We start from the raw sequence: 23,628 nt of genomic DNA, 5'->3' as shown, positions 1-23,628 counted from the left end.
ATAGTTTTTTTTCCAAAAACTAACCTCTCCTGAAAAATACCACTTCCAGTTTAGATTGCAGTAAACTTCTTATTACGTGTTTTTTACTCTTTACAATATGAACTATTCCAAAACGATGTATGTACGTCTTGAGGTTCTGTATAACCTAATTTTCAGCCCAGATACAACAAAATAGGTAACATAAAAAGATTTCAAAACACCAACGTACAATATAAATTGGCATTTAAAGAGATAAACATAATCACTGCTTATCGCAGAGGTCATAACAACACGACTCGACCATAGATTAAACCACAACACTGTATGTAGCATTTCATTTCTTGAAGATTCGGGTAGAAGCAGTTATCCGATATACTAAGAAAACTGTGAATTCAAGAAAATCAATTGACATGGAAATACCACCTCCAGAAGTTCTCAAGAAGTCGCTTGTTGTGCCTTCGAAGACACTTATGGGACCGGGGCCTTCAAATGCCCCTCCAAGAGTTTTGCAGGCAATGAGTTATAGTGTTTTAGGACATATGCATCAAGAAACTTTCCAGGTACAACATATATATTTGATTTCGTAAAGATGGATATGCACTAATTTTATGGTTTTATCGAATTGAGATTATCACTTTTCATTTCAGAAATAACATAAGTAACTTCTTCAAAGTTTATTTGAAACTATCTCATTAGATATCAACCTAAATGGCTCGACTCATGGGAGTTGTCAAATTTAAAGTAAGAATTCATCTTTGTAACTAACCATATATAGAAGTATATATATGCATATATACCTGAATTTTTCTATCATAGTTCACATCAGCTTGTAACTGATGATGAGTTTTGATAAAATTTACCCACTACTATCGATTTCAGTTTTGTACACAAAACAAAAATATGGCCTTAACCTTCAAAGTGATTCACTATTTCAAGCAAAAAACAACGCAACTGCAACCTTCCTTCATTGAATTTATTTTGATTTGAATTGTATGGTGTAAAGAACAAGTATAATGTAGGTAAATGAAATGCTGTATCAATTTGATGAGGATAAATATCATATCTAAATAATTTTACAAATAAAACTGCATTCTTGACAATTTTCTAAAATATTTTAGAATTTTTTTTTAAATATTCAAATGTAGATTAATAGATAGAGATATGCTACCGAGGATTTTTTTGGTTAGTTATATCTCAAAGGAATGAGACAGCGTTTTCGATGAAAAACTTCCCCGGATAGCATCTTCGCTCCAAATACTCATTGATAACGTCATCATTTCAATCAATTCACATAAATGGTACTTTAGTTAAAACCATAGTTTGCAAAGTACCATTAAGTTTTTGAGTTTACCACATTCAGGTAGACAGGCAGACTCTCGTGAGACTTTTATAATATATAGGGAAGAAAGCTTTTGAATCAAAAAAAGGAATTGTGTCTCTCTTCATTACGAAGATAGCAACTTCATTATACTAGTTAAAGAATTGAGGGTTTTTAGTGATGTTCAGCAAGCTAAGGAAGTGTATATCTTTTCACTACGATAGTTGAAATGATGAGGATGCTTGCAAGGAGTTGAATCTTGGCTGACCTCTTTATCTATGATGGACCCACCAGGATACCATAACAATGCGTACAACTCCTTTGTTTTGTTGCTACTCCTTTCATCACATACACGTTAATGGAGGAAGATTTAGCATTGCCTCTGGAGTTTTTATTGTAATTATTTTCTTCCTTTTCGTTGTTGGTAGTATCCCACATTTTTTTCGATGATGAAGAAGCTTTTATCCCCTAGGATTCTCAAACACGCGAATTGTTACACTTTCTGCAACTCAATTTGCATTGATGTTTCCATTTTTTGCCATTGAAACATAGAAATATTGTTTTGATGTCCTCATGATATGACCAGTGGATCATTTCCTTATCAAACCACATGTTCTACACAAAATATTTCAGGGCATATTACAGTTTTCGTGAGATAGAAAAAAGCTGAGGTTCTAAGGAACTTTTGCCCTGTAATTCCTTGGATTCTGAAATTTCTTTCTACTAGACCCCTTATGGATCCGTATAGTTGAGCTCTTTATGATCCTTCGTCCACAACTGTCTGGAACCAGGTAAATGTATCTCTCAAAACTCACTGACGCTCAAATGTTACTAGATAGGGCTGATATTTCTCATTCAATTTTCTCGTCAATCTGATGCCGTCCTTTCGAGGAACTTCATTTCACAAGGGTACGTCTTTCATGATAGCTGGTTTCATATGTTACCATGAGCATGCATCATGTTGACTTCAAGTCGAACTTTGAATGCTTGTGATCCAAAATTGAATATTTATTATTTTCTTTGTTTGTTATGTTCACTTTAGCAGCAGATAAATATTCTAAAAGGTATATTGATGCTTGTGCTTTCTCATATAAGATGATGTACATTCACATTCCAGCCTAGAATAAAATGCTTTTCTGATACCGAGTAATGATACTTTCTCTAAAGTAGACCAAGGACAGGATTATCTGCGATGATGGTCCTACTAAACGATACCAGTAAATTTTCTTTGCTCAAAGCCGTCTTGGGGTAAATAGTCGATACTTACTAATATGTAACTTTTTTTTAATATTCCAGATTATGGACGAAATAAAAGAAGGTATAAAATACCTATTCCAAACAAAAAATGAGCTCTCATTAGCAATTAGTGCATCTGGACATAGTGGAATGGAAGCAACAATGAGTAACTTGATAGAACCAGGCGATAAAGTATTGATATGCAGTAATGGTTTATGGGGATCCAGAGCAGCAGATATGGCGAAACGATGTGGTTGGTTTGTATTTACAAAAATTTTGGTCGAATTCAGTCAACTTAAATTTTGAACATGTTCAAATATAATAAAACAAAATTCACATTTTCATGTCCAGAATCACAGTTGCCGACAAGGCGTTAAATATTGTGAAGTTTATTTTCAAAGTAGGTGCGTTTTCAATGGTCAATAGACTTTATTCACGATATTTCTCTACAGAAACTGTAGTCGAGGTGGGTTTCATAATATTCTTGCTCTTGCAAAATTATACTTCATTATCACTTAAGATATAAAATCATCACTGACCATGATGCGGAAAATGTCAATTCAAGTTTTCAGTAACCGTAATGAAAACCCCAACCGTTGAATAATTTGCATAAAATTGTATTCAAAAGAATATCTGAGACGGGTAGTAATTTGTTTGTCTAAAATTAGTTGCGAATTGAATGGTATATAAAAATTCGGAAAAAAACATTGGACCTCTTTGATGAAACAGTTGGAAATACTTGGACTTTTTGGGCTAAAGAAACCAGTTACATCCAATCGACCAATTGGCTAGAATAGACTTGAACTTTCCAAACGTTTTTCAAAAAACTAAGCTTCATAAAGCATTTTTGACATTTCAGGTGGTATCGTTACAAAAATCGAAAAGAATCTTGGAGACGTCTTCGGTTTGCAAGAAGTAGAAAATTATATTCTGAAACTAAAACCAAAATTACTGTTCGTTGTTCAAGGCGAAAGTTCCACAGGAATTTGGCAGCCAATTGAGGGGTTTGGAGAAATCTGTCAGAAGTAAGTACTGAGAAGTTGTTCTAGTAAATTACATTAATTATTGAAAGTCAGAACCAACTATTCTGCAGAATATGAGCTCACAAAAAAGTAGTAGCTTGTGAAAGAGAGATTCATTTTGGAGAAAGAAAGATTTTGGCTTTCTACTTCTCCATCTTTGCTTGAAAGTAGTTGTTTCAAAAAGGATTCTTCTTCCAGTTTGTATCTGAAAGTAACATCTATGCTTTTTTGTAAGGAGTTCAGTTTGAATGAAATTGCTTCGTTCCTTCTTTTGGAAGTTCACCACATTCCCCTTTCAATTTAGAAATACTTTTTCGTGGTGACACATCGAAATCAGTTTCGCAGAACCAGGTCCAGAATAGTTTGCCATCTAATGATATACACATTCTTGGTCTGCAAATTTTCTTCCTAAACACATTTCTATTTTGAAGAAAGTGGAGTTGATTACATTTCTGACGTGGTGTGTCTTGGACGAAAACCCTGTCATTTATCTTGGATCCATTAGTACATTACACCAATGTATTTCTAAAGACACTGGTTGTTCTAATAATTTTCAGTGTGAAGTTCAGATATTTCCGAAGATTAGGCCAATAACAACTGGCCATAACTCTCTTGCGATATAAAAATGGAATAATATACGTTATCAATGGAACCCCTAATATTTTCAACTGAACATTTAATATGACTGTCATCTCCTATCGCTTGTCTTTGTTTTTGAGTTGTTTCAGTTTTTGCTGATTCTTATATTCTTGAAGGTCCTTCACCTCACACAATGAGTTCCTTACTGAAATAGCATCTGTTGGATCGACAGAAAAGTTGTAAAGTGACGTACAAAGCTATTTCTCAGTTGGTGGTAGATTTCAAATATTTTTGAAAAACTTCGTTTATGTTTAACATTCGTTGTTTCAGTTTTCGTTCGACCAATTGATGGTGCCAGAGTTTTTTTTGTTAAGGACAGAATAGTTGATTCTGGTATTTTGGAAAACGCGTTGTCTAGCAATCGATAAATGAATGTAATGATGCTTTTGATCTACTAACCGATTAAATTTGGAATTTTAGTGTGACTCTTCATTTCAGATTATCATCATATCAGAATACAAACAAAAAAATCATTGTTAATTTACAATGATTTTTTTGATTATTAATTTTATTGAATTTCTCTTACTTCTGGTAAAATGAACGTTATACCCTGGTTGCAACAGAACTTCAGGAGATAGATCTGTTGATCAGTTTTGTCCTGTTTCCTTATTTCAGAATTTAAATAATTCCACCTATAAAGAATTGCATAACTGGTTAGTTTTTTGTATTCCGTATCATGTGACCTTCAAGCGACCTGGGCGAATGTTAGCAAGACTCTATGCGTTTCTTCTCGAAACGTCAGTTCACCTCATACATACATATTCATTTCTTTTCTTTATACACCCGAATGCTACCGGAGCTTTATCCCAACACCAAACTGTTATTTTTAACACCTCGACACGTGATTGACCAGTTTAATCTTCCTTTTAAAGATGATCATTTGGTGATTGAAACACGTGTCGAGGTGTTGAAAATAACGGTTTGGTGTTCGGAAAAAACACCAAAGGTTCCAAACAATGCATAATGAGAAAACGTGTATTCCTACTTGAACCTAACCTAACCTAACCTAACCTTGAACAGATGTCAAATTGAGTTGCCAACCGATTGAAACCAATATAGAAGGAAGCCTTATTACAATCCTCTTCCGCATATTTTAGTCATTTTTGTATTCTCCTGCGAAGTTGTGGCAAGGAAATTGAGTTTCCAAAACCAGTTGTAGAAACAAACTGCTTCAATAACTTCTATTAAATTGTTATGGTTTGAGCTCAACCGTAACTTTCACTCCCTAACTAGTATGGAACAATAAATTCGACCACACATTTTTTGTTTAGCATCATAATTTTGCAAGTCTCCAATCTGGCTGCATGAACTCATGGAATCTTTTCTTCTTTCTAACCTTCCTTACTTTATAGTAAAAGTGATATTTTTCAGATACAATTGTCTTCTAGCCGTGGATGTAGTTGCATCTGTGGGAGGAGTACCATTTCTTATGGATGAATGGAAAGTGGATGTAGCCTATGCAGGGGCACAGAAAGTATTGGGAGTTCCTCCCGGATTAACTCTCATCTCCTTTAGTTCTAGGGCACAGTGAGTATTTTTGTACTTACCTTATTGGTCCAAATGCGGAGGAGAAAAGCCTTCAAAAAGAAATAAATTGGTAGTATTTGCCTTGAATGTTAAAACTCAAAGTATCAACTAACTCATAAATGGAAACATTGGTAAAAATTAACACGATTATCACAAATGACTTTTCTTCAAATTCTATGAACTTATGTATCTTACAAAATGTCCACAAGGCAGTGTGAATTACCCAAAGTGAAATCACTAACAGTAGTCTATTCCTAATAAGAATTTGCGACCATTTTTAAGAGTTGATCAGAAAGTTACAGGTTACCTGATATTTTATCGGTATATATCTGGTAGTAATTATAAAATGTTAAACAGAGGTAAAACGTCAATAAAGAAAGCTTACAGACCCATGGCCAATTATTATAGAATAGTTTGTAAAATCGGTAGAAATGGAACAATATTACAAAAAATATAGTCGAAAGCTGGTTACATCCCTTCTTTTCATTTTCGCAACAATTTTGAAATAGTTGACCATTTTATAGCAACACACATAACACACGAAAATCAAATCACAAAAAAGCACAGTATTCCGTGACAAAATCTTAATAACCAATTATGAACAGATGACAGATGGGTTAATTTCCGCCATCCGTTATTAGTTCTGCACCTGGAGTCGAACTCGCTCTCTCTCTCTCTCCTTGGACTTCTGAGAGAGAGAGAGAGAGAGAGAGATCGACATTGGTGCTCGTGTGTTTATGGATAATTATAGTATATTATTATATTATAGTATAGTATATAATTATAGGTCAGAAAAGACTTCAATGACGGTAGCTTGAAGTTTATTAATCATTAAACCATGCGCAATTCTGGAAATATCGACTTATACGCCTACTTTGAAAATGACGCCATGTTTGAATGGTAATTGAAAAATGAGTGAATATAACATGCGAGACCTTTATTTTGGATAGCATGTGATTTCTGAAATAATTTGTGAAAAAATTTAAAATCTCGTGCAATTATTTTTGCGATTTGGCCCCAACATTCACAATATACATTTGGTGCACAAAAATCGTCAAGATCATCGGAATCATGACCTGTACAACCTTCACCAACCTTTACAGGAAGTACACTGTACCCAAACCTCATCTATGCGAGTTTGACCATATTTCTCAAGGCAGTACAAGCAAAGACCTTTACTATCTCCAGTTTTACTTTTTACCTCATCTTTATTTTTTTTCTTGGTCTGACAGATTCAGCTTTGATATTTTAATTTTCGACTGCGAGTTACTTAGAAGCTCATCTTTATATAGAGATGATGTAGTTATTAAAGTTTCACCTCTGCCACGGGTGACACGTTTAGTGCTGTTTTCTACTAGAGGCATAGGCATTATATCCGACGGTGGTACAAGATAGTGTGACTGGTCGGCTGTTACCCGGTGTCGAGGAAATAATACACTGCATATTGCTTGTAGACTCTGTTTGCAACTCCACCGATGTGAATGTAGAAGAAGTGGCTAATAACGAATTGACAGGAAAAGCTGAAATTTCTCCAACTGGGGGTTCTTGCGAAATAGATGACTCTAAAGATGATGTGAAGGCATGGTGTTTGTATTTGTGGATTAAGTGGCATTTTCTTCTAGTAAAACCATCTCCGTTGTTTCAGCAGCTGCAAAATCTGCCTCACCAAACACATTTTGATTCGTAGGGTATATGCCGGTCTTGGAAAAACCGGAGTGGGCATTTTGCATTTAAGTCTCCCTGGCGTAAGCTTCACCAAAGAGTCTAGAGAGCTGAAATTGCGTGAAAATTCTTCCAGGTACTGTAATAGGTACTCAGTGGGCCCATCAAACTGACGTCCAATGGTTAGAGCCTATGGGTGCAGTGTGGGGGAAAGCTCAACATAATAACTCCATTGTCTTGAGCTTTCATAATCAATAGAAGGTTTTTTTTGCGTGGGTGGAATGTCCGTCCAGCAAGAGCAACACAATGTTTTTTTTTGTAGGCTTTACAGATGAGATCAGATGATCTAACCATTGAACAAATATTTGACTTTGTATGGTGCCCCGTGGGGTGCCATCAAGCAATTCAGCAATTCAGGAAATATTAGCAGCGATGGCAAGTAATATCCAGAGGAAGATAATGCAAAGCACAGCAGTAGTCAGTTGACCCCTCTCGGCAGAACTTGCTAAACCAACTTGCTTCTTCCCTATCAAAGCGATAATTCTGCTGTTTCTTGAGCACGGTTGTTTTGTCAACAATAAAAATATGAGTTGGTGGAAGTTTATGTTGACCCATCAGATCTTCAAGCGAATCAAAAAACTCACCCACACTAACTCTATTAAAACCCATGGCTCTTGCAATAGAGGTTGGCTCAGCAGCACGCAGTGACAGTTCAGGGTGTCTCTTCATAAAACAGGATAACCAATCCTCTCCAGCTTCTTTCCGATTCTTATTGAGATTATGATGGATACCACAGTGAGTTGATAAGCTCAGTCGATGAACGCGAGTAGCTTTTTGATCAGCTGAAAAATTATTTTGAATCGGCTTAATCCATTTTGTGTTGACACTGTTGGGTCATTATTTTGTCAATATTTATCAACACGATCTTGTAACGTGCTTTTTGGCACGCCGAAGACTTGAGAGGCTTTGAGGTATCCAAAAGTTTCTGCGGTCACGCAGTTCATTTGTTCGACATCCCAGTCCCGTCTAGTAGTCATTCTTGAATAATTGCGCGGCAAATGTTAGCATGTCGGGGTATACTAACTGATTTTACCCCATACGGTTCTGCCCCAAGGCAGGTTCTGTCCTTCAAACGAAAATTTGCTCACCACAACAAACACAAATAAATTCAGTTAAACAAACACTGATGATAATAGAAACACAGTGGTTATTTAAACGAAAATTAGATCACTGCACCCGAAAAACAACACAATTGTTTTTGCAACGAACATGGCGGCACCAATAAGTTTATGTCGGCTCTCATTGGAAAATCACATTGACAGAAGTTTGAGCGCGAAATTCAAACAACCAACAAATATAAGTGGACCACACGGTATATGGTTTTGGACGGGTTATTTTGAGAAATCATAAATATAATTAGAAGAATGTACTGTTGAAAGTTACTAATCTGAGTCGTTATTAAATCATAAATATCTGTCAATTGTCAATTGATAATATTACATAAGTGGGTCCGAGAAAACAAACGTTTCATTTTTTCAGGAAAGCAATTTTCGAAAGAAAAACGGCTGGAAACGTCTACTACTGGGATATGACTATTTTGGGGCAGCAGTGGAACTGTTTTAAGAATGTTAGACCGTGAGTTCTATTGCCTTATTTTATTTGATATGTGGAACTTGGAAGCTTTCGAAATTAAAAATGATCACAACAATATTTATTCATACTTTTTGCAGCTACCACCATACAACCTGCTCAAATCTTCTCTGTGCTCTTCGAGAAGCTTTAGCTATGCTTGCAGAAGAGGGTTTGGAGAACGTCATCAAAAGACATGAGGAATGTTACGAGAGGCTGAAAAAGGGATTCGAAAACTTGGGTTTAACATTTTTTGTTAAAGATGAACGTAACAGATTGAGAACCGTTACATCTTTGGTGTTGGAAGGTGGAATTGATAAAAAAGATGTCATTGACTACGCTATGAAGAAGTAAGAGTTGTTTGTGAAATATATTTTCATAAGAGTATCAGAAATAGTGAAATTTCTTAAATTTCAATTATGACAATTGATTCCAACTCCCAACTTGTTTCTTAGGTATAACTTCGAGATAGCGGCTGGTCTTGGTCCGACAGCAATAGGTAACATACTGAGAATTGGTTTAATGGGTTACAATGCCAAACCAGAAACTGTGGATTTCGCACTGGAGGTTCTGAAAGAATCCCTGGATCATGCAAAAAAAAAAACAATAGCAAAATTGTAATTTTATCATCAGAAATTTTATATGTATTTAAATAAAGTTGAAATATTCCATGACATTAATTGATTGAATAACCTTGGAGTGACACTTTGGGATGGTACGGAATCTTCAACTGTGAGATTTCTCTTTGATAAATTGATACCATTCCCACAACTAGTTCTTACTGTATTGAAATTTGATCAATTCAAAATAATTTGAAAATAATTGGATGGATAGTAATTCGAAACAAGCAATTAATGTATACATTATTTGAAAAATTTGGTCTTTTAAAAAAAATTCACTGACTTTTTCGAATGAATTATATCATTATAATAAGTTCGAACTGAGCAGGGGCAGTATACGAAAATTGGAAAATGTCAGAGATACAAAGTCGTTTGGATTAGGAGCAAGTTTACCATTTCAAAGCGTAATTGAATGTCACAAACTACACTTAAACGATTTGATCTCCACTAACTTTATTGAAAATAATCATAACATGTTTCGCTAAAACATTAGCTTTTTCAAATGATTAATGATTTCAATTAATTAATCATTTGAAAAAGCTAATGTTTTAGCGAAACATGTTATGATTATTTTCAATAAAGTTAGTGGAGATCAAATCGTTTAAGTGTAGTTTGTGAAATTACTATGGATCTTCATCAAGTAACGGCCGAATCAATCAGAAAAAGAAAAAAAAAAAAAAAAAAAAAAAAAAAAAAAAAAAAAGTAATTGAATGAGGTTTCAAAAGTCAGAAAATTACGATGAGACTCTAAGATATTCAATTTCGTTTTAATTTTGTTCTGACGTTTTTAAGGAGAAATCAAAAACCAAAAATATTTTCTCATTGCCACTATTGCCACTTCTCAAGCTGTACAAGATGGTGTTTACAGATTTTTAATCCCACGTATCGTCTCAAAGGAAACATGACCAATTTAGCGTTTTCATATGTACCGGAAAAAAGAAACAACCATTATGAGTTTGCTTTTTTGACGACAATTCCACTGATGTATCACACATCATCAGAATTTCCTAAATTTTAAAACGTCACTCAAACATTCTCTAAAATTGGCAACATTATACAATAACAATCATAACATTTTCAAAAACAAGTTTTTATGAACATGCTTCAGAAAGAAAAAATTAGTCTTAAATGATTTCATCAATTTATTGCATTACACAATTCAAGCGAGATATACAAGCGAGATTCTTCTGTGCAAATGAATATATGTAACTTGATCTTGACATAATAAGTTATTCGGAGGAAAAACAATGTTTGATTTCTGGTGAATCAATTCCAAGCTTTTTCAAGAGCATGTTAAATGAAATCCTGTTTTATAAAATGTTCCCTATTATTATTATTTTCCTAATTCAAGCGACTTTGCATTTCTTACGGTTGCCTGAATGAATGTTAGTCGCTTCCGCCATCTATAGAAAAGAAGTAGAACAATATATATTTATAACCAATCTACTAGAATGTAACCCAACTTCCATTGTTTGAAGAGAAATAAGATTGCTTTAATTTTTTATTAACAGCTCAATTCTTTAAAAAAATCGGTTATTTTTTGTAACGACGAAGCTTTGTTACAGTGAAAGCAAAAGAAAGTATGTTTAAACTTGGATGAAAAATAATTAAATATTCATTAATTTTGTCCTTCATTCATAGATGACAAACAGAGCGTATCTTCTTAATAGAGCCTGTTATTATTTGATAATAAAATTTCGATATTTTCCTTTGTTATTTCTAGTATTTCATGTATTCCGCATGCGGTACAGTTTTTCTCGTATTTATTTCAACAGAAAAGGAAGAGTCAAATCATTGAAAGAAATACATTTCTATTTCTAAACTGAAATCAAGCTTCTTCATCGATTTAAGATGTTGAAGGAATTCAAATAAGACCTTGCAGCAACAACAATATTGCGAAACATGATATGGACCAATTTCGGAAAATTTTGGCTATTTGAGTTACCTACAGATCACACAATTGTTTATTTCGCCATCTATTACACAATAGACGAACTAAATTAAGTCACAAATTGTAAAAACAGTTGCATATATTTTTCATCAGTAGACGGTACACGCGTTGTTTGAAGTCAAATAAATCGAGATCATTCAAACAATTTGTCAATAATTTTTTTCAGTAAAGTTGAAGTAACATTATATTATGAAATGGTGGTCAAAATATTGATGCTCTTCGCCTAGCTTCAGAAATTCGAAAAATAGACAGACTTATATAAAAACACGACAGCTGGAATTGTTACTATGAGGAAACAATTCCACAGGGATAACTTTCCCGCTTTTTATAGGGTGTATATTGTGATAAAATTGCGATTTTCAAACCGTAAAGAAGTGTGTGAACTGTAAGTGAGAACTTTGTCAAATTACTGGATTCTGGGACGTAAATGTGAATGTGAGTATTTGTAGTCCAGATGAGAATAAATTTTTATATAAGTAGGTATAGTAAATTTTACCAAACCAGAATTAACGTCTGTAGTAATACCAAAAAACAACTCAAAATTTTGGAATCATCAACAGTTTTATATTGATTATCAAGCCTAAATCTAGCATCTGACAGCTCTATTCTGCTGTTTTCTTCATTTCCTCAAGATGCCAAATTGGTTTGTGAAATGTTAAATAGCCTAATAGGTATGCTCGTCTTACGATATAACTCAACTATGATAAGATGGTCGGTTTCCGGTATTTGGCTTCTTTATATACGGATAAATCACTCACCTAACTGATGAAAAACACGTTTTTTCAAAAAGGATCATTCGAAACTATTTTAACGACTCAAAATACGGCGATTTCAATAAGGTATTTGCCAAGATTGAGTCACTGTACTCAGTCTACTTCCGTAATTTGCTCCGTTCATTTGTAATAAATATCGAATTATTACCAAAAATCGTTACAAAACAATGTCAGGTGTTTCCCAAAGCCATTAGTTGTTTATCTTCATGAACATTATTCAGCAATGCTTCAGATTCTCGAATTTTCTTTTATATGCAGAATATCTTAAACCATACTCCAAAATTTCGTCACTTAACGATTGTTCAAATAATCAATGTGACCTTGAATATTACTGGAGTTTTATCCCAACACCAAACCGTTATTTTCAACACCTTGACACGTGTTTCGATCACCAAGGGGAAGATTAAACTGACCTTTATTGCTTTTCTGCATATTGTGAATGTAACACATTATCCTGACATTGAAAAAATGCTTGCTAATAACTTTTTTAAATAAGCAATGTTTGTTATATTTCAGCTATTATTTCTGTGAAGAAAATCTTGTCAGAGTATATTCAATTATTATTCTAGGAATGATATTAGCTACTCTTCGTTAACATGTCCCAATTTTGATTTTGTGAAGGCCCTATATATCGTATCGGGTTTATCTTTGATATTCGAGGATTGACGATCCCATCTCAATAACAGTACAGTCCAGCAATGCATTTGTGGTTCAGTCTAGCACCACCGATGAGATCTATTGCAGGTCGAAACATTGTTGGATCATTAATGCGTTGCATTTGGGCTTTGGTTTGGACCAGTTGCATAGCAGTGTCAGCTGCAGAGAAAGACAGCATGGCTTTTCTATTGACCACTTCGTGGCGCCTCCGTCATATTTGTTTTTAGAGGGTCTCCATGAGAGGAAATGTCATTACCCTTACTGAAAGATATTGGCTATTGAAAGGAAAACAGATTCAAGACCTTTCTATAGCTAATAGAGGCGTATGATACCTGTATCAAGTTACTTCTTTTAAAATTGATTGCTTCTTTCCATTCTTTGGAAGACTCATACATGTTTTTGTATCAAGATTGAGTAGTAGAAAGCCAAACTTTTTCCCATGAATTTATTATTGCCAGATGTCAAACGCAAGTAAACAATTAGATCCTTCATTGATCACAACATTGATTTCCCGAAAGAAACCTTTGAATCAACTCACTGAATCATGGCTGAATGATTTTTTATCTCACTTAGACTTGCCTCCCTGTCGCCTGATTGTCTGGTCCAATCCTCTTGGGAGTTGATCATTGATTTCTATCAATTTCTTTGAAATACAAATTTTCATTTGTTACCTACTCAAAGGAATGAAGAGTTCTTTTTTTTTTACTTACATTCATGGTTGTGTCCAGATCTACGAAAATACGCAACACAAGCTTAGCTTAGGCGTTTCCCAAAAACTGAACCCCACCACTTATTTATTGTTATTTTTTTTTAATTTACTTTAATTGTTATTTAACATATGTTAACATCCATTATAGACAAGAATATGTATCTGAATTGAATAAATTGATTGTGTTATCTTTTTATTCAAATTATGTTCCAGTCAAATGTAGTGTAGTGATAAAATATAGTGTGATTCGACGAAGGAGTTGACTGTATAACTCAGACATGTTAACAAGAACGTTAAATTAAACCCAGATAAATTAAACCCATTTTTTCTCAACAAAATTCTAAAGTAGATGTTATAACTGGCACTGGATCCAACATGCTTGGCATCTAGACGAAATTTACAAGAAATGCCATACTACATAATAGGAAGAAAATGTATTTGGAAAAAAACAGGATTGATTTTTATAGAAAAGGGAAGTTTTATCTTCAAGTCAGTTCTTCTTTCAATTATGTCTGCATACCGTAAATATACTCTCTTATTGATGTAATCTAGAGTTCATTGTGGTTTTCATATCAAATTTTTCATCCAGAACTATAAACTGAATATTTCGAATGTGCCAACTTCGTTAGTGAGTTCCCAACTTTTTTTGATAAAGTAAATTTAAATCATTTCACAGTTGCAACATATAATTACGGTCATGTGTTTCATGTACTCACAAGTAATATGTAAGAAAAGCTGCTTATCCTAACCTGAAGTCAAAAAAGAAAAACTTATGTGCATCATGTGAAAAGGTTCATGTTTCTTCTATGTATGTCATAATTAATATGAAATGAATCTTATTTCATCATGTATTATCAGTTTCTACTTCACCATACATTTCATTTCTACTATTCTTCAAAAAATATTTGTTTCAAGTGGTTATGAATTTCGTTTGAGATGTTCGAATTAAAACAAAAAAAATGTATTAATGAAGCATATAATATCTACCTAGCAGGTACACTTAGATTTAAATATAGCTTTACTGTTACTCACTGCATTTGCTAATATATTTACAAGTCCATTGATTTACTGACAAAGAATCATTAAGTTACCAAATGCAATATCATGAGGCCCATATTACAACTATTTATATTACAACTTAAAAGAAGTTAGTTCATATAAGTTTTTTCTCATCTAACACTTACGTACATTTGTAGCTTATACTAGAAAACAAATTTACAAAGCGTAAAAGTATTTAATAAGATAGAGGTGAAGAAAAATACAATTTTCTTACCTGCTATCCATGACCTGCACACTGAATTGAAATATTTACAATGTTCTTATTTTAGAAAAAATCACATTCACTCATAAACTACTAAGATTAGACTATGTAATCATTTAGCAAAATACTGTAGTATTGCAAAGGGAGATTCCAGAATGAAATTTTAAATGATATACAAGGTGTTCTGGAATCAAATACGGGGTTTTCTCGATACAGATGATCTGTACTCGAAGTCCAAGTGTCCAGCCACCCTGTAAGTAAATGCTCCTACGAGTATAGGCAAGCCACGTCCGATAACATTTTCGCTTTTTCAAAATTTTTTCTTGACATTCATAACAAATACACAACAACTAATTAAGTATCTATGTTTTTTCGATAATGGCACCAAATATGATATGTCCTACTACAAATATGAAAGTGGCCAAATGTTTCTCTGTGTTTTGTTAAAAAATAATTTGGTTTCATATGATAGTGGGACAGAAAAATTAGGACTAATGAACTAATTATAGTTTTGGTACCAGTGATTGTCTTCTGAGCCTCAAGAGTTCTGTGAAGCACAAGCCGAGATATAAAGAACAAATTACGATCTTTTAAGAGAATTTAACTGAAAATTATTCAGGCTCAATAAAATATCAGTTCAGCTATAATAGAAGAAGCATTATTTGAGTTGATTCTGAACAAATATTGTTTGAAACAATCATTTGTTTTCACTCGTGTCAGTTACTTTTTATGGAGTGTTTTCTTGGATACAGATGAGAATTAATGTCTGAAATAATGTAAAAATATTCTGCTTGAATTTCTTAATACATGTTTACTGTTGTGTAAAACATTCATAGTCTTCCATAATTCTTTAACAATTTTAACAAGACTAATGAAGAGACAATATTTTTTATGTATTTTTGGAAATAGATGCATATTTTCAAACAATCTGGGAAATTTTTGACACGGATGTTATTGAATAAATAATTTGATACATGCTCATATGAACATTGTATGTTATGAGAGCTGAATAGGACAAAGTCAATGCCTAATGAAATATCAATGAGAAATTGTAATACCTGCTACTGCTGAACGTATGTCTAACAAACTGAACATTTTTTTGTTTACTCCTATGTATGTATATATTATCGTCCATATTTTTCAAAATTATTTTTGAGGCAATCTAACATTCAAACAGAGAAAATGAACTTCGTGTCCTAAGTTTTAATCATTATGTTTTGAATATTGATTGAAATAAACACATTTTCTGAAAACGACTCACTACGAGAGCTGAATCTAGATTATAAAGACTATTTTGTAAATACCGATAAAACATGACACCTAACTGTAGAATTTAACACTCAACATTGTTAGCAAGTTGAAAACTTCCGATTCTGATTTGTAAAGAATACTTTTGTATTCAACAGTTAGAAGAACACAGATACTTCTTACAGCAATTTTGATAGAACAGTTTTTATAATGAAGAAACTATTTTTGTGGTAAATACTTTTTGCATAATCCATTCATATAATAACATGTTTAATGAAAAGAAGCTTTTTGCGTTCTACACAAAAAATGTGAGAAACTTTCTAAGAAAGGAAGAAAGCAATGCACTCTTTAGAAAGATGTGTAGATCATGCTCATATGTTTCAGACTAACTTAGAGAGTATAAACTTTATTCTCACTTCTCATACAAAATCGTATTTGGGGAATTTGAAAGTATAGATTGAATTTTTTGGAAGAATGTTGTGTAATACAAAGTGATGAAGGATTCAAAAAGCTTCGAACATGGAACATTCGGTTTTTGACAAGTTCGAAAGTACCAGGAGGAAGTAAAATCGTTTTACATACATCGAATGGATAATTTTGGTTTACGTACAACTATTTATGAGATCTCCATTATTGAAACATGAAATGGAACAACTTACTTTGAAATTCAGATATGAACTTGAATATTTTCATTGCTTGAGTATACAACCTGAAGAAAATAGGAGTTTATTGAACAGACATTTCGTTTTTTCATTGAGAAGTCACTCGTACCATCACTAATCTCACTGGAAAAATCTATCACGTTTTGGCCACCGTCAAAATGATTTAGCTCTATTTCTCTCAACCAGGGAAAAAACAAAAAAAAGTTCGTCATAACGAATTTCAAAATAAAATTCACCATAACGATAATAAATTAAAGGTATAAATATTATACAACAGAGTATGTTTTTCATTTTTTCCCAAAACGATCTATCAGCCTTCGTCTCTAGTGAGTATTGAGAATTCTATCTCGTAGAAACCCTCTGTTTTATACATTTATGGAATAATTTATAATAATTTTGTTGAATAAATAGTGAATAGTTTTTTGAGCGCAGTCAAATGAAACTTCCCTCAGAAATAACTAGAAAAATATAAATAAATAAAATCTCAATTAGCCACCATCGATTTGACTCCGCTCGTTCCTAACGTATATACAGCATACAGGGTGAAGTGGCGAAAAATGCATCACAATTACCCGAGCCAAGTAAATACGTCAAACCCGCTAGGAATGAAACGTTTCGAATTGTGACTAGTTTTCCACACCCACCCTGAGCGATACTTAAAATACAAAATAAATATGACAGCTCTCTTCTCTTCTCATAACTGCCTCAGTCTTCTTTGGTTAAGGGGGTAACTAGGACTTTGAAAGCCTGTTTGAAAGTTCCAGAATTGCGTGAGTTGTCTTTCACTGCGTATGCGAGGTCCTCTCTTCCACCTTCTTTCGGTGCCTCATTCTCTTACATTCCTTGACAGTACAGCAATAATCTGAGAGGTCCATCGGCATCTTCTTGGCTCGCCGTTCTCTGCGGAAGTCGAATAACTTCTTGCAAGTCTTCCATTCACACCTCTGCCTTACGCATGTTGGGCTACCATTCTGGAATAGACGTTAAATATGAGTCATTGGAATCTATCTGTCAGAAACTTAATCTTCGGTTAGATATTTGAAGAAGAAGGAATTATGTTATTCATGATGATAACTAACTACAAATGTTCACAATATATACTTTATTTCCAATACGCGTTTCGCTACAACAGTAGTTATTGTTGTACTATTGTAGGAAACTACTGGCCCAACTGGTCAGTAAGAAACTGCTGGCCAACTGTTGTAGGACTGGTCCAACTGAAGAAACTAATCTTGAAGTAAAACGCATATCGGAAATATTGTGAAGATTTGTAATTATTATCATGAGTGTTACAAATTCTCACCAAGTAACGGGTCAGTGTATTAGAATTAATTGAGGAATGAAGTGAGTAACTCTAATCGATGGCTGCCCCTGCAGAAAAGCACCCTCACTTGTGCACCTTCAAGGAGGGAACCCCAAGAAGGTTGAAGAAGCCGCGCAACGACAGTAATGTCGCTGCACCTTCCAAAACCTTCGCGGAGGCCAACGTGAGACAACTCAAGGTTGCCAAAGAGAGTGTGTGTTCGGCAAGTCTTGGCCTACACCTGCCAATATAAAGGAGATGTCTCCTAGTGACCTATCCACTTTTCTGGAAGGGACAGAATGGACGATGACCTAGGAGGACAACTCTTCGGGAGGATGTACAATGGGTCACAAGTGGCCTAAGTGCTGTGGCCAAACTGGCTTGGAAGGTAACGGAAGTGCTGACTGCAATATCATTTTTGGCCTTATCATGCCAAGATACAGTGCAGTAAATAAACATCAGATTGTGGAAAGTATGTTTTTGGACCCAACAACCAATCTACATGAATCTAAAATCTACACATAATGAACACCAAATGAATGACAAACAGAGGTTTTAGAAGGTTTCAAAAGGTTCACTGTAATGAACATCACATTTTATACGTGCGCAGAATCTTATTATACTTAAGACAATCAAATACATAAAATATATTCAGAAATATCGATTTTATGTAATGGGATATTGCTTCGATGTTTTTGACAGTAGAATATTAGCCTCACCAGCATTACTACTTTTCAAACAGAACGATGTTGATGAAGCTGTCATTTCAATGACATGAATTATATTATTTTCACGATAAGTTTGCACTGAAGCCCATATATGGTGGAAAAGTATGACCAAATACATAAGTGCCTCAGGTTTTTTTGAAAGACAGTTAATAATGTCCATGCTGTTCATGTTGGTAACTCTGTGCGATTGTGGGACATGACACGGGACGCGGCATTCTCCTGTATTTCTCAGCTATCAGAGATGTCAACAAATTATATTATCAAGAATTTATTTTACCCCAACATTATGCGCACCAATATTATACTTTTCATGGAAACAACTCGGACATCGTTATTGGTGGTTTGATGACATCATTGCAAACTTATCGTATCGTGACTGGTTCCAGTTGATGAAAACTACTTACATGACATGTACAGGTGACACATTTATATTCCCCGAGCGATGCTAAGAAGGGATGGAACTTGCTTCCGTTGGGGTAAGGTTTCCTTTCGTCGTTTTGATTTCTGCAGCCTCCCTCCTTCATTATCAAAGCCGGCGGCTTACCATTGTCCTCTTTGTGTTTCGAGCCGTACTTATTCTGAATGAAAGTGATGCCGTCGTCATTGGAAGTCGAAGCAGAAGAGTTTATGTTTTTGCAATTCCTGCAACAATTCTTTTCATTGTCGTCCAACCTCTTGCATTCGATTTCCAAACTTTTGGGATTGCAAAAGCACTCGGTGCACGTATCGAAGCCGGTGGGTATGAGGAAGGGATAAAACTTGCTGCCTGCCGAATATATTCTACCATTGAAAGTGCATTTGTTGCTGCCGGATTTTGTTGCATGTTGGTTGCTGCAGACCGGACAACACTCCCCACTCGTCATGGTTATGTTGTTTTGAGGACAGTCGATTTTTGGGCAGGGCATGAAGTCGCACTTGGAAGTGCCGTCTTCACAGAAGCACGTCTGGCAAGGGTTTTTCGTCGATTCCCAAGAGGTGTCTTTCTTATAGAATTTACCTTCGAAGAAACACTCCTCTGTCGGTAGCGTCAAGGGATTGTCCAGTAAAGTCGGTACGTTGTTGTCGGTGAAGGGTGATCTGCAGGTGAGGGGCAACTGCATCTGAAATTTGATTTTGGTTGAATATGCGATTTCGGGCAGGTAAAATATACATCAACAAGAATTTTTCGTCATTTTTTGCGATATATTTGGAGATATAGGATATATGAGCAAGCATGCCTATAGATAGGTAAGGGTAGTTGTTAGGTTATACTTAGACATAGTCTCAGCAAGCGTGAGTCTAACTTGGTTTTCGAGCAAAGGATTCAATACCAATCCCAACAAAAGACCCACTCTTAGCAACGATATAGAAACGATTCTATATCAATCCTAGCTTAACAGGTAAATAAATGTTAGTAGTAATCAACTAAAAAGTAAGTCTAAATAGTCTAGATCAATAAAGTTTTACCATTTTGACTGCGTTGACCATGATATTTTTTCAGAGGAGTTGAACAGTTATGGAAATAATGGAGTCGTTAAGAATTTTTGGATATGGTGGTTTTGTTTTATGGCTATGTAATTTTTCTTTGTTTCGATTCAAATATGTAGTGGCGTTTCTCATGAATTATTTTTATAGTTTATTTTTAACTTTTTAGTAGAACTTTTTGCGATATCAATCTTGGTTGACACTGAGCAAGTGGCTGCTAAGTGTGGTAATACACTGATGGTGTACAGTACGAATAAAAACTCACCTTAGGTAATGTCGCCGAGAGCAAAATAACCTGCGAAACGATATCCTTGACCTTGATGAATGTTACTCCACCGTCCAATCTATCTAACTCTTCCTTGCTGAGTGCCTCGACGGGGCTTCCTTCCACTTGGTTGCCCTGGAAGTCTTCCAAGTGCTTTTGAATGTACGGTGCTCCAGGTGCTATTATGGGATACATCTCCATGTAGAGTTCTAGTTTTCTGTCGTGTCCAAGGCCCGATATGGAGACATCGTAGTGAAAGTGGCAGTCATTGTCGACGGAAATCCAAACTATTCCCACCACTGAGGAGGGTAAGGTGTAGTTCTCTCGTTTGAGGAGGACCGGAGCTGGAGCATCCCTCGCATCAGCCACTAGCTTGGGGGAGAGGTAGCCATGAAGGGTGTCGTTTGCGATTACGATACTCATATCTAACTTGCCGTTGTAAAGAGGATCTATGATTTTGTGGGCCATTTTTTCTTCTGTGCCTAAGGATCAATTTGAGAATTTGTACTATGGTTTGATTTGATCTTTTGAATTTAACAAATTAAGAATTGGAAAGGAGTAACTTTGAACTTTGACCTCATTAGAATTTTATTCAAATCAGTTGAACTCTTATAATTATAGAGTTGTATTGAAAATAAATCACACAGTACGAGTATGTTGTTTTCAAATAGCTGCCCATTATAAATACTTCTAAAGAACATCATTCAGAACGATAACAACAAATATATTACCAGAAACCAGAATACATTGCTTTGAAGGTTATTCGAATGAAAAACCAACGTCTGAATTGCTCTAGTGGCTCATATTTTTTTCGAGATATCTGATTTCGGAATGATTTGGTAGTTTGAATAAATTTTTTATTTTCGGAGTAGCATTAGATAGCTCTTTTCTCACCAGAAGTTTTTGGGTAACAACCCAGATGAGTTGTATAAACTCCCAACCCAGAGGGTTGGGAGTTTAGTTCAACTGAAATGGAGTTTGTATAGATGATTAATAACCTCAGTTTTCTTGAAAACTGATAAATAAAGAAAAACTACGAATTGCCAAAACAGTTCAACTAGAGACAGTCCAAAAAGAAACTTTTTGAGGTAACTTAATGAATTCCGAACCTCTGACATAGCATTTGAAAATGTTCACCTCCAAGATGTAGAATTCTCATATATATTCACAAAAAAATATTTTCTAGATCGTGTTGTTGAAACAAAATTGTTTCAAACCATACAACCTACAAATCCGTTGTGAGGGAAAATTGTTTGATGCCATTCCGTACATTCGATGAAGGTAAACTATTCAAGTTCAAAATAAATTTTCTCCAAGAAAGAAAAATATCGGGATAATAGTTATTGAGGGTAAGAGTAGCTCTCAAATGAGAATTAATTACCTTTGATGTATTGAAAAATCAAGATTTTTACATACTTCAGAAAGATCGGGAGAGAGACTTATCAAAAAGACTATAGATTGATGACTTCTGATGGAAACTGATGAACACTGCCCGTTGAATTACCATATTTAGACTTATTTTCGTTATTATATCAGTTGGAAAATCTATGCAAATTTGTTGAATCACAACTTACCATTAGCCCATCCCTTATGGAAAGGGGCATAAACTTCTGCCTTCTTCTTTCCCGACGGGTCCGTCAGTGTCATCAAATGGTATGTATCAGAATCTAAGTTGTCGACTTGGACGTTGTAAATCAAAGAACCCTGGTTGTTTAAGTACATCCAGGCTAAACCAGAGTCGCCATCTTGCGAGTGCTTCTCCGAAGACAAAGTCGTTTGGAAAATTTCGCACGTAATCTTGGTTATTACATTCCCGCTTAAACGTAGGGCTTCAGGTTTCGATACTGAAGACACCGTAACCACCAAACGACCCCTTGACAGCGAGCGAAGATCTGCTTGAGATACCGTAGAACTCAGTTCGATGAGGTTCAGGTCTGTGGCTGGTTGGTGAACAATGATGTTCTAGAACAAAACGGGGTTTAGCAAAAGGGCTAAGGAAAGTACGGGTTAGAACTCACTTCTTGAAGAATTACTTGCTTCTTCTCCTCCAATACAAGCATCACGTTGAGTGGCACTTCCACGTCGTCAATGTTTGTGAAGAGTCCGTTAAAGATTATGGCTAAGTGTAACACAGGCGACAACGATGAGGAAGTAGATACTATCGCGGTTCCTCCTGCGCCTGCCATCATCATGGAGTCCGTGCCAGGTGCAGGTTCTAGCAAGGAACTGAACTGTTCGCTTCCTAGAGCGAGGTAGCGCATCACCCTACCGCTCAACGTGAATTCGGTGTCCTTATTTCCCCAAATTAGGACCACGTACATCTTCTCTTCTTTCAACAGATGACGGTAACCTTTCGGTAGTCTTCTCCATATTCCGCATACCTTTCTGGTGGCGTTCTGGTACAAGCTGTTGACCAGTCCGCCTGCGTGGGAAAGTATGAACTCTTCCAGGATGTTACCCTGGTGGTCTATGAAGTGAAGAGAACGTGGTCGTGCTGCTTTTTCCGATATGTAGAAGGAAAAGTGGAGGTTCTTTCTATGGAAAGTGAACCTACCGGTTGCTACCACGTTGTTTTTGTTGAAATCATCGGACCATGAGTGATTGTGAAGGTCCAACGAGGATCTTCCTGTCAAAAGCGCCGCAAAATCTGCAAAGGAATGATTCGTTAGATATGCCAATTGGGCAAACAAAAAAGTTGTTATTAGTAAAAAAAATAATACACTGGTAAGAAGCTGAAGAAGATACTATCAAACCACTACGAACATGAACTCTTAGCCTAAGTTGTATCGATCTGCTGAAATTCGGGTTTAACTAAAGTTTTGCTATGCTAGGTCTTGAATTACCGCGATGCAACTTATCTTAAGAGTAAGCGAGAACAAAAGAAGGCAGAAGTGAAGGAAAGGCGACAGAGAAAGTTACTGGGAAAAAGTTAGTGATGGTAGACAGGGAAAGAGGCATTGGGAAACGGAATAACA

At 35.1% G+C, this 23,628-nt stretch overlaps 2 protein-coding genes and 1 long non-coding RNA gene across 3 annotated transcripts in view; 2 read left to right on the top strand and 1 right to left on the bottom strand.

Annotated features, from left to right (window-relative positions):
- The first annotated feature begins 293 nt into the window (after positions 1–293).
- Positions 294–9,686, top strand: LOC111505492 (alanine--glyoxylate aminotransferase). The gene is made up of 7 exons (XM_023160311.2): positions 294–539; positions 2,594–2,786; positions 3,393–3,558; positions 5,566–5,721; positions 8,923–9,018; positions 9,114–9,362; positions 9,468–9,686. The coding sequence occupies exons 1-7, from the start codon at positions 390–392 to the stop codon at positions 9,631–9,633; spliced, it is 1,176 nt and encodes a 391-aa protein (XP_023016079.2). The 5' UTR covers positions 294–389; the 3' UTR covers positions 9,634–9,686.
- Positions 9,687–11,693: 2,007 nt separating this feature from the next.
- Positions 11,694–23,628, top strand: part of LOC141482424 (uncharacterized) — a 442,404-nt gene continuing 430,469 nt past the window's right edge. Inside the window, exon 1 of the long non-coding RNA XR_012465528.1 lies at positions 11,694–12,018. This is a non-coding gene — a long non-coding RNA (uncharacterized lncRNA). The remainder of the gene's footprint in view (positions 12,019–23,628) is intronic.
- Positions 14,683–23,628, bottom strand: part of sog (chordin short gastrulation) — an 84,214-nt gene continuing 75,268 nt past the window's right edge. The window contains exons 5-9 of the mRNA XM_074175647.1: positions 22,672–23,300; positions 22,228–22,615; positions 20,654–21,135; positions 19,329–20,024; positions 14,683–17,864 (exon numbers count right to left, since the gene is read on the bottom strand). Of these exons, the coding sequence (XP_074031748.1) occupies positions 17,676–17,864; positions 19,329–20,024; positions 20,654–21,135; positions 22,228–22,615; positions 22,672–23,300 (2,384 nt within the window). The 3' untranslated portion in view covers positions 14,683–17,675. The remainder of the gene's footprint in view (positions 17,865–19,328; positions 20,025–20,653; positions 21,136–22,227; positions 22,616–22,671; positions 23,301–23,628) is intronic.

This window comes from Leptinotarsa decemlineata, unplaced genomic scaffold, assembly GCF_025532065.1.
Source record: "Leptinotarsa decemlineata unplaced genomic scaffold, Ldec_3_MD MMD2_tig00001064_RagTag_RagTag, whole genome shotgun sequence".
Classification (NCBI taxonomy): Eukaryota; Metazoa; Arthropoda; class Insecta; order Coleoptera; family Chrysomelidae; genus Leptinotarsa; species Leptinotarsa decemlineata.
The sequence above is the reverse complement of the archived record's forward strand: the minus strand, read 5'-3'. Positions and strand labels throughout refer to the sequence as shown.

Coding starts and splice junctions, on each gene's coding strand:
- LOC111505492 (XM_023160311.2), top strand. CDS start 390: ATGGAAATACCACCTCCAGAAGTTCTCAAGAAGTCGCTTGTTGTGCCT. Junction 540..2,593: donor TGCATCAAGAAACTTTCCAG/GTACAACATATA, acceptor TTAATATTCCAG/ATTATGGACGAAATAAAAGA. Junction 2,787..3,392: donor AGATATGGCGAAACGATGTG/GTTGGTTTGTAT, acceptor TTGACATTTCAG/GTGGTATCGTTACAAAAATC.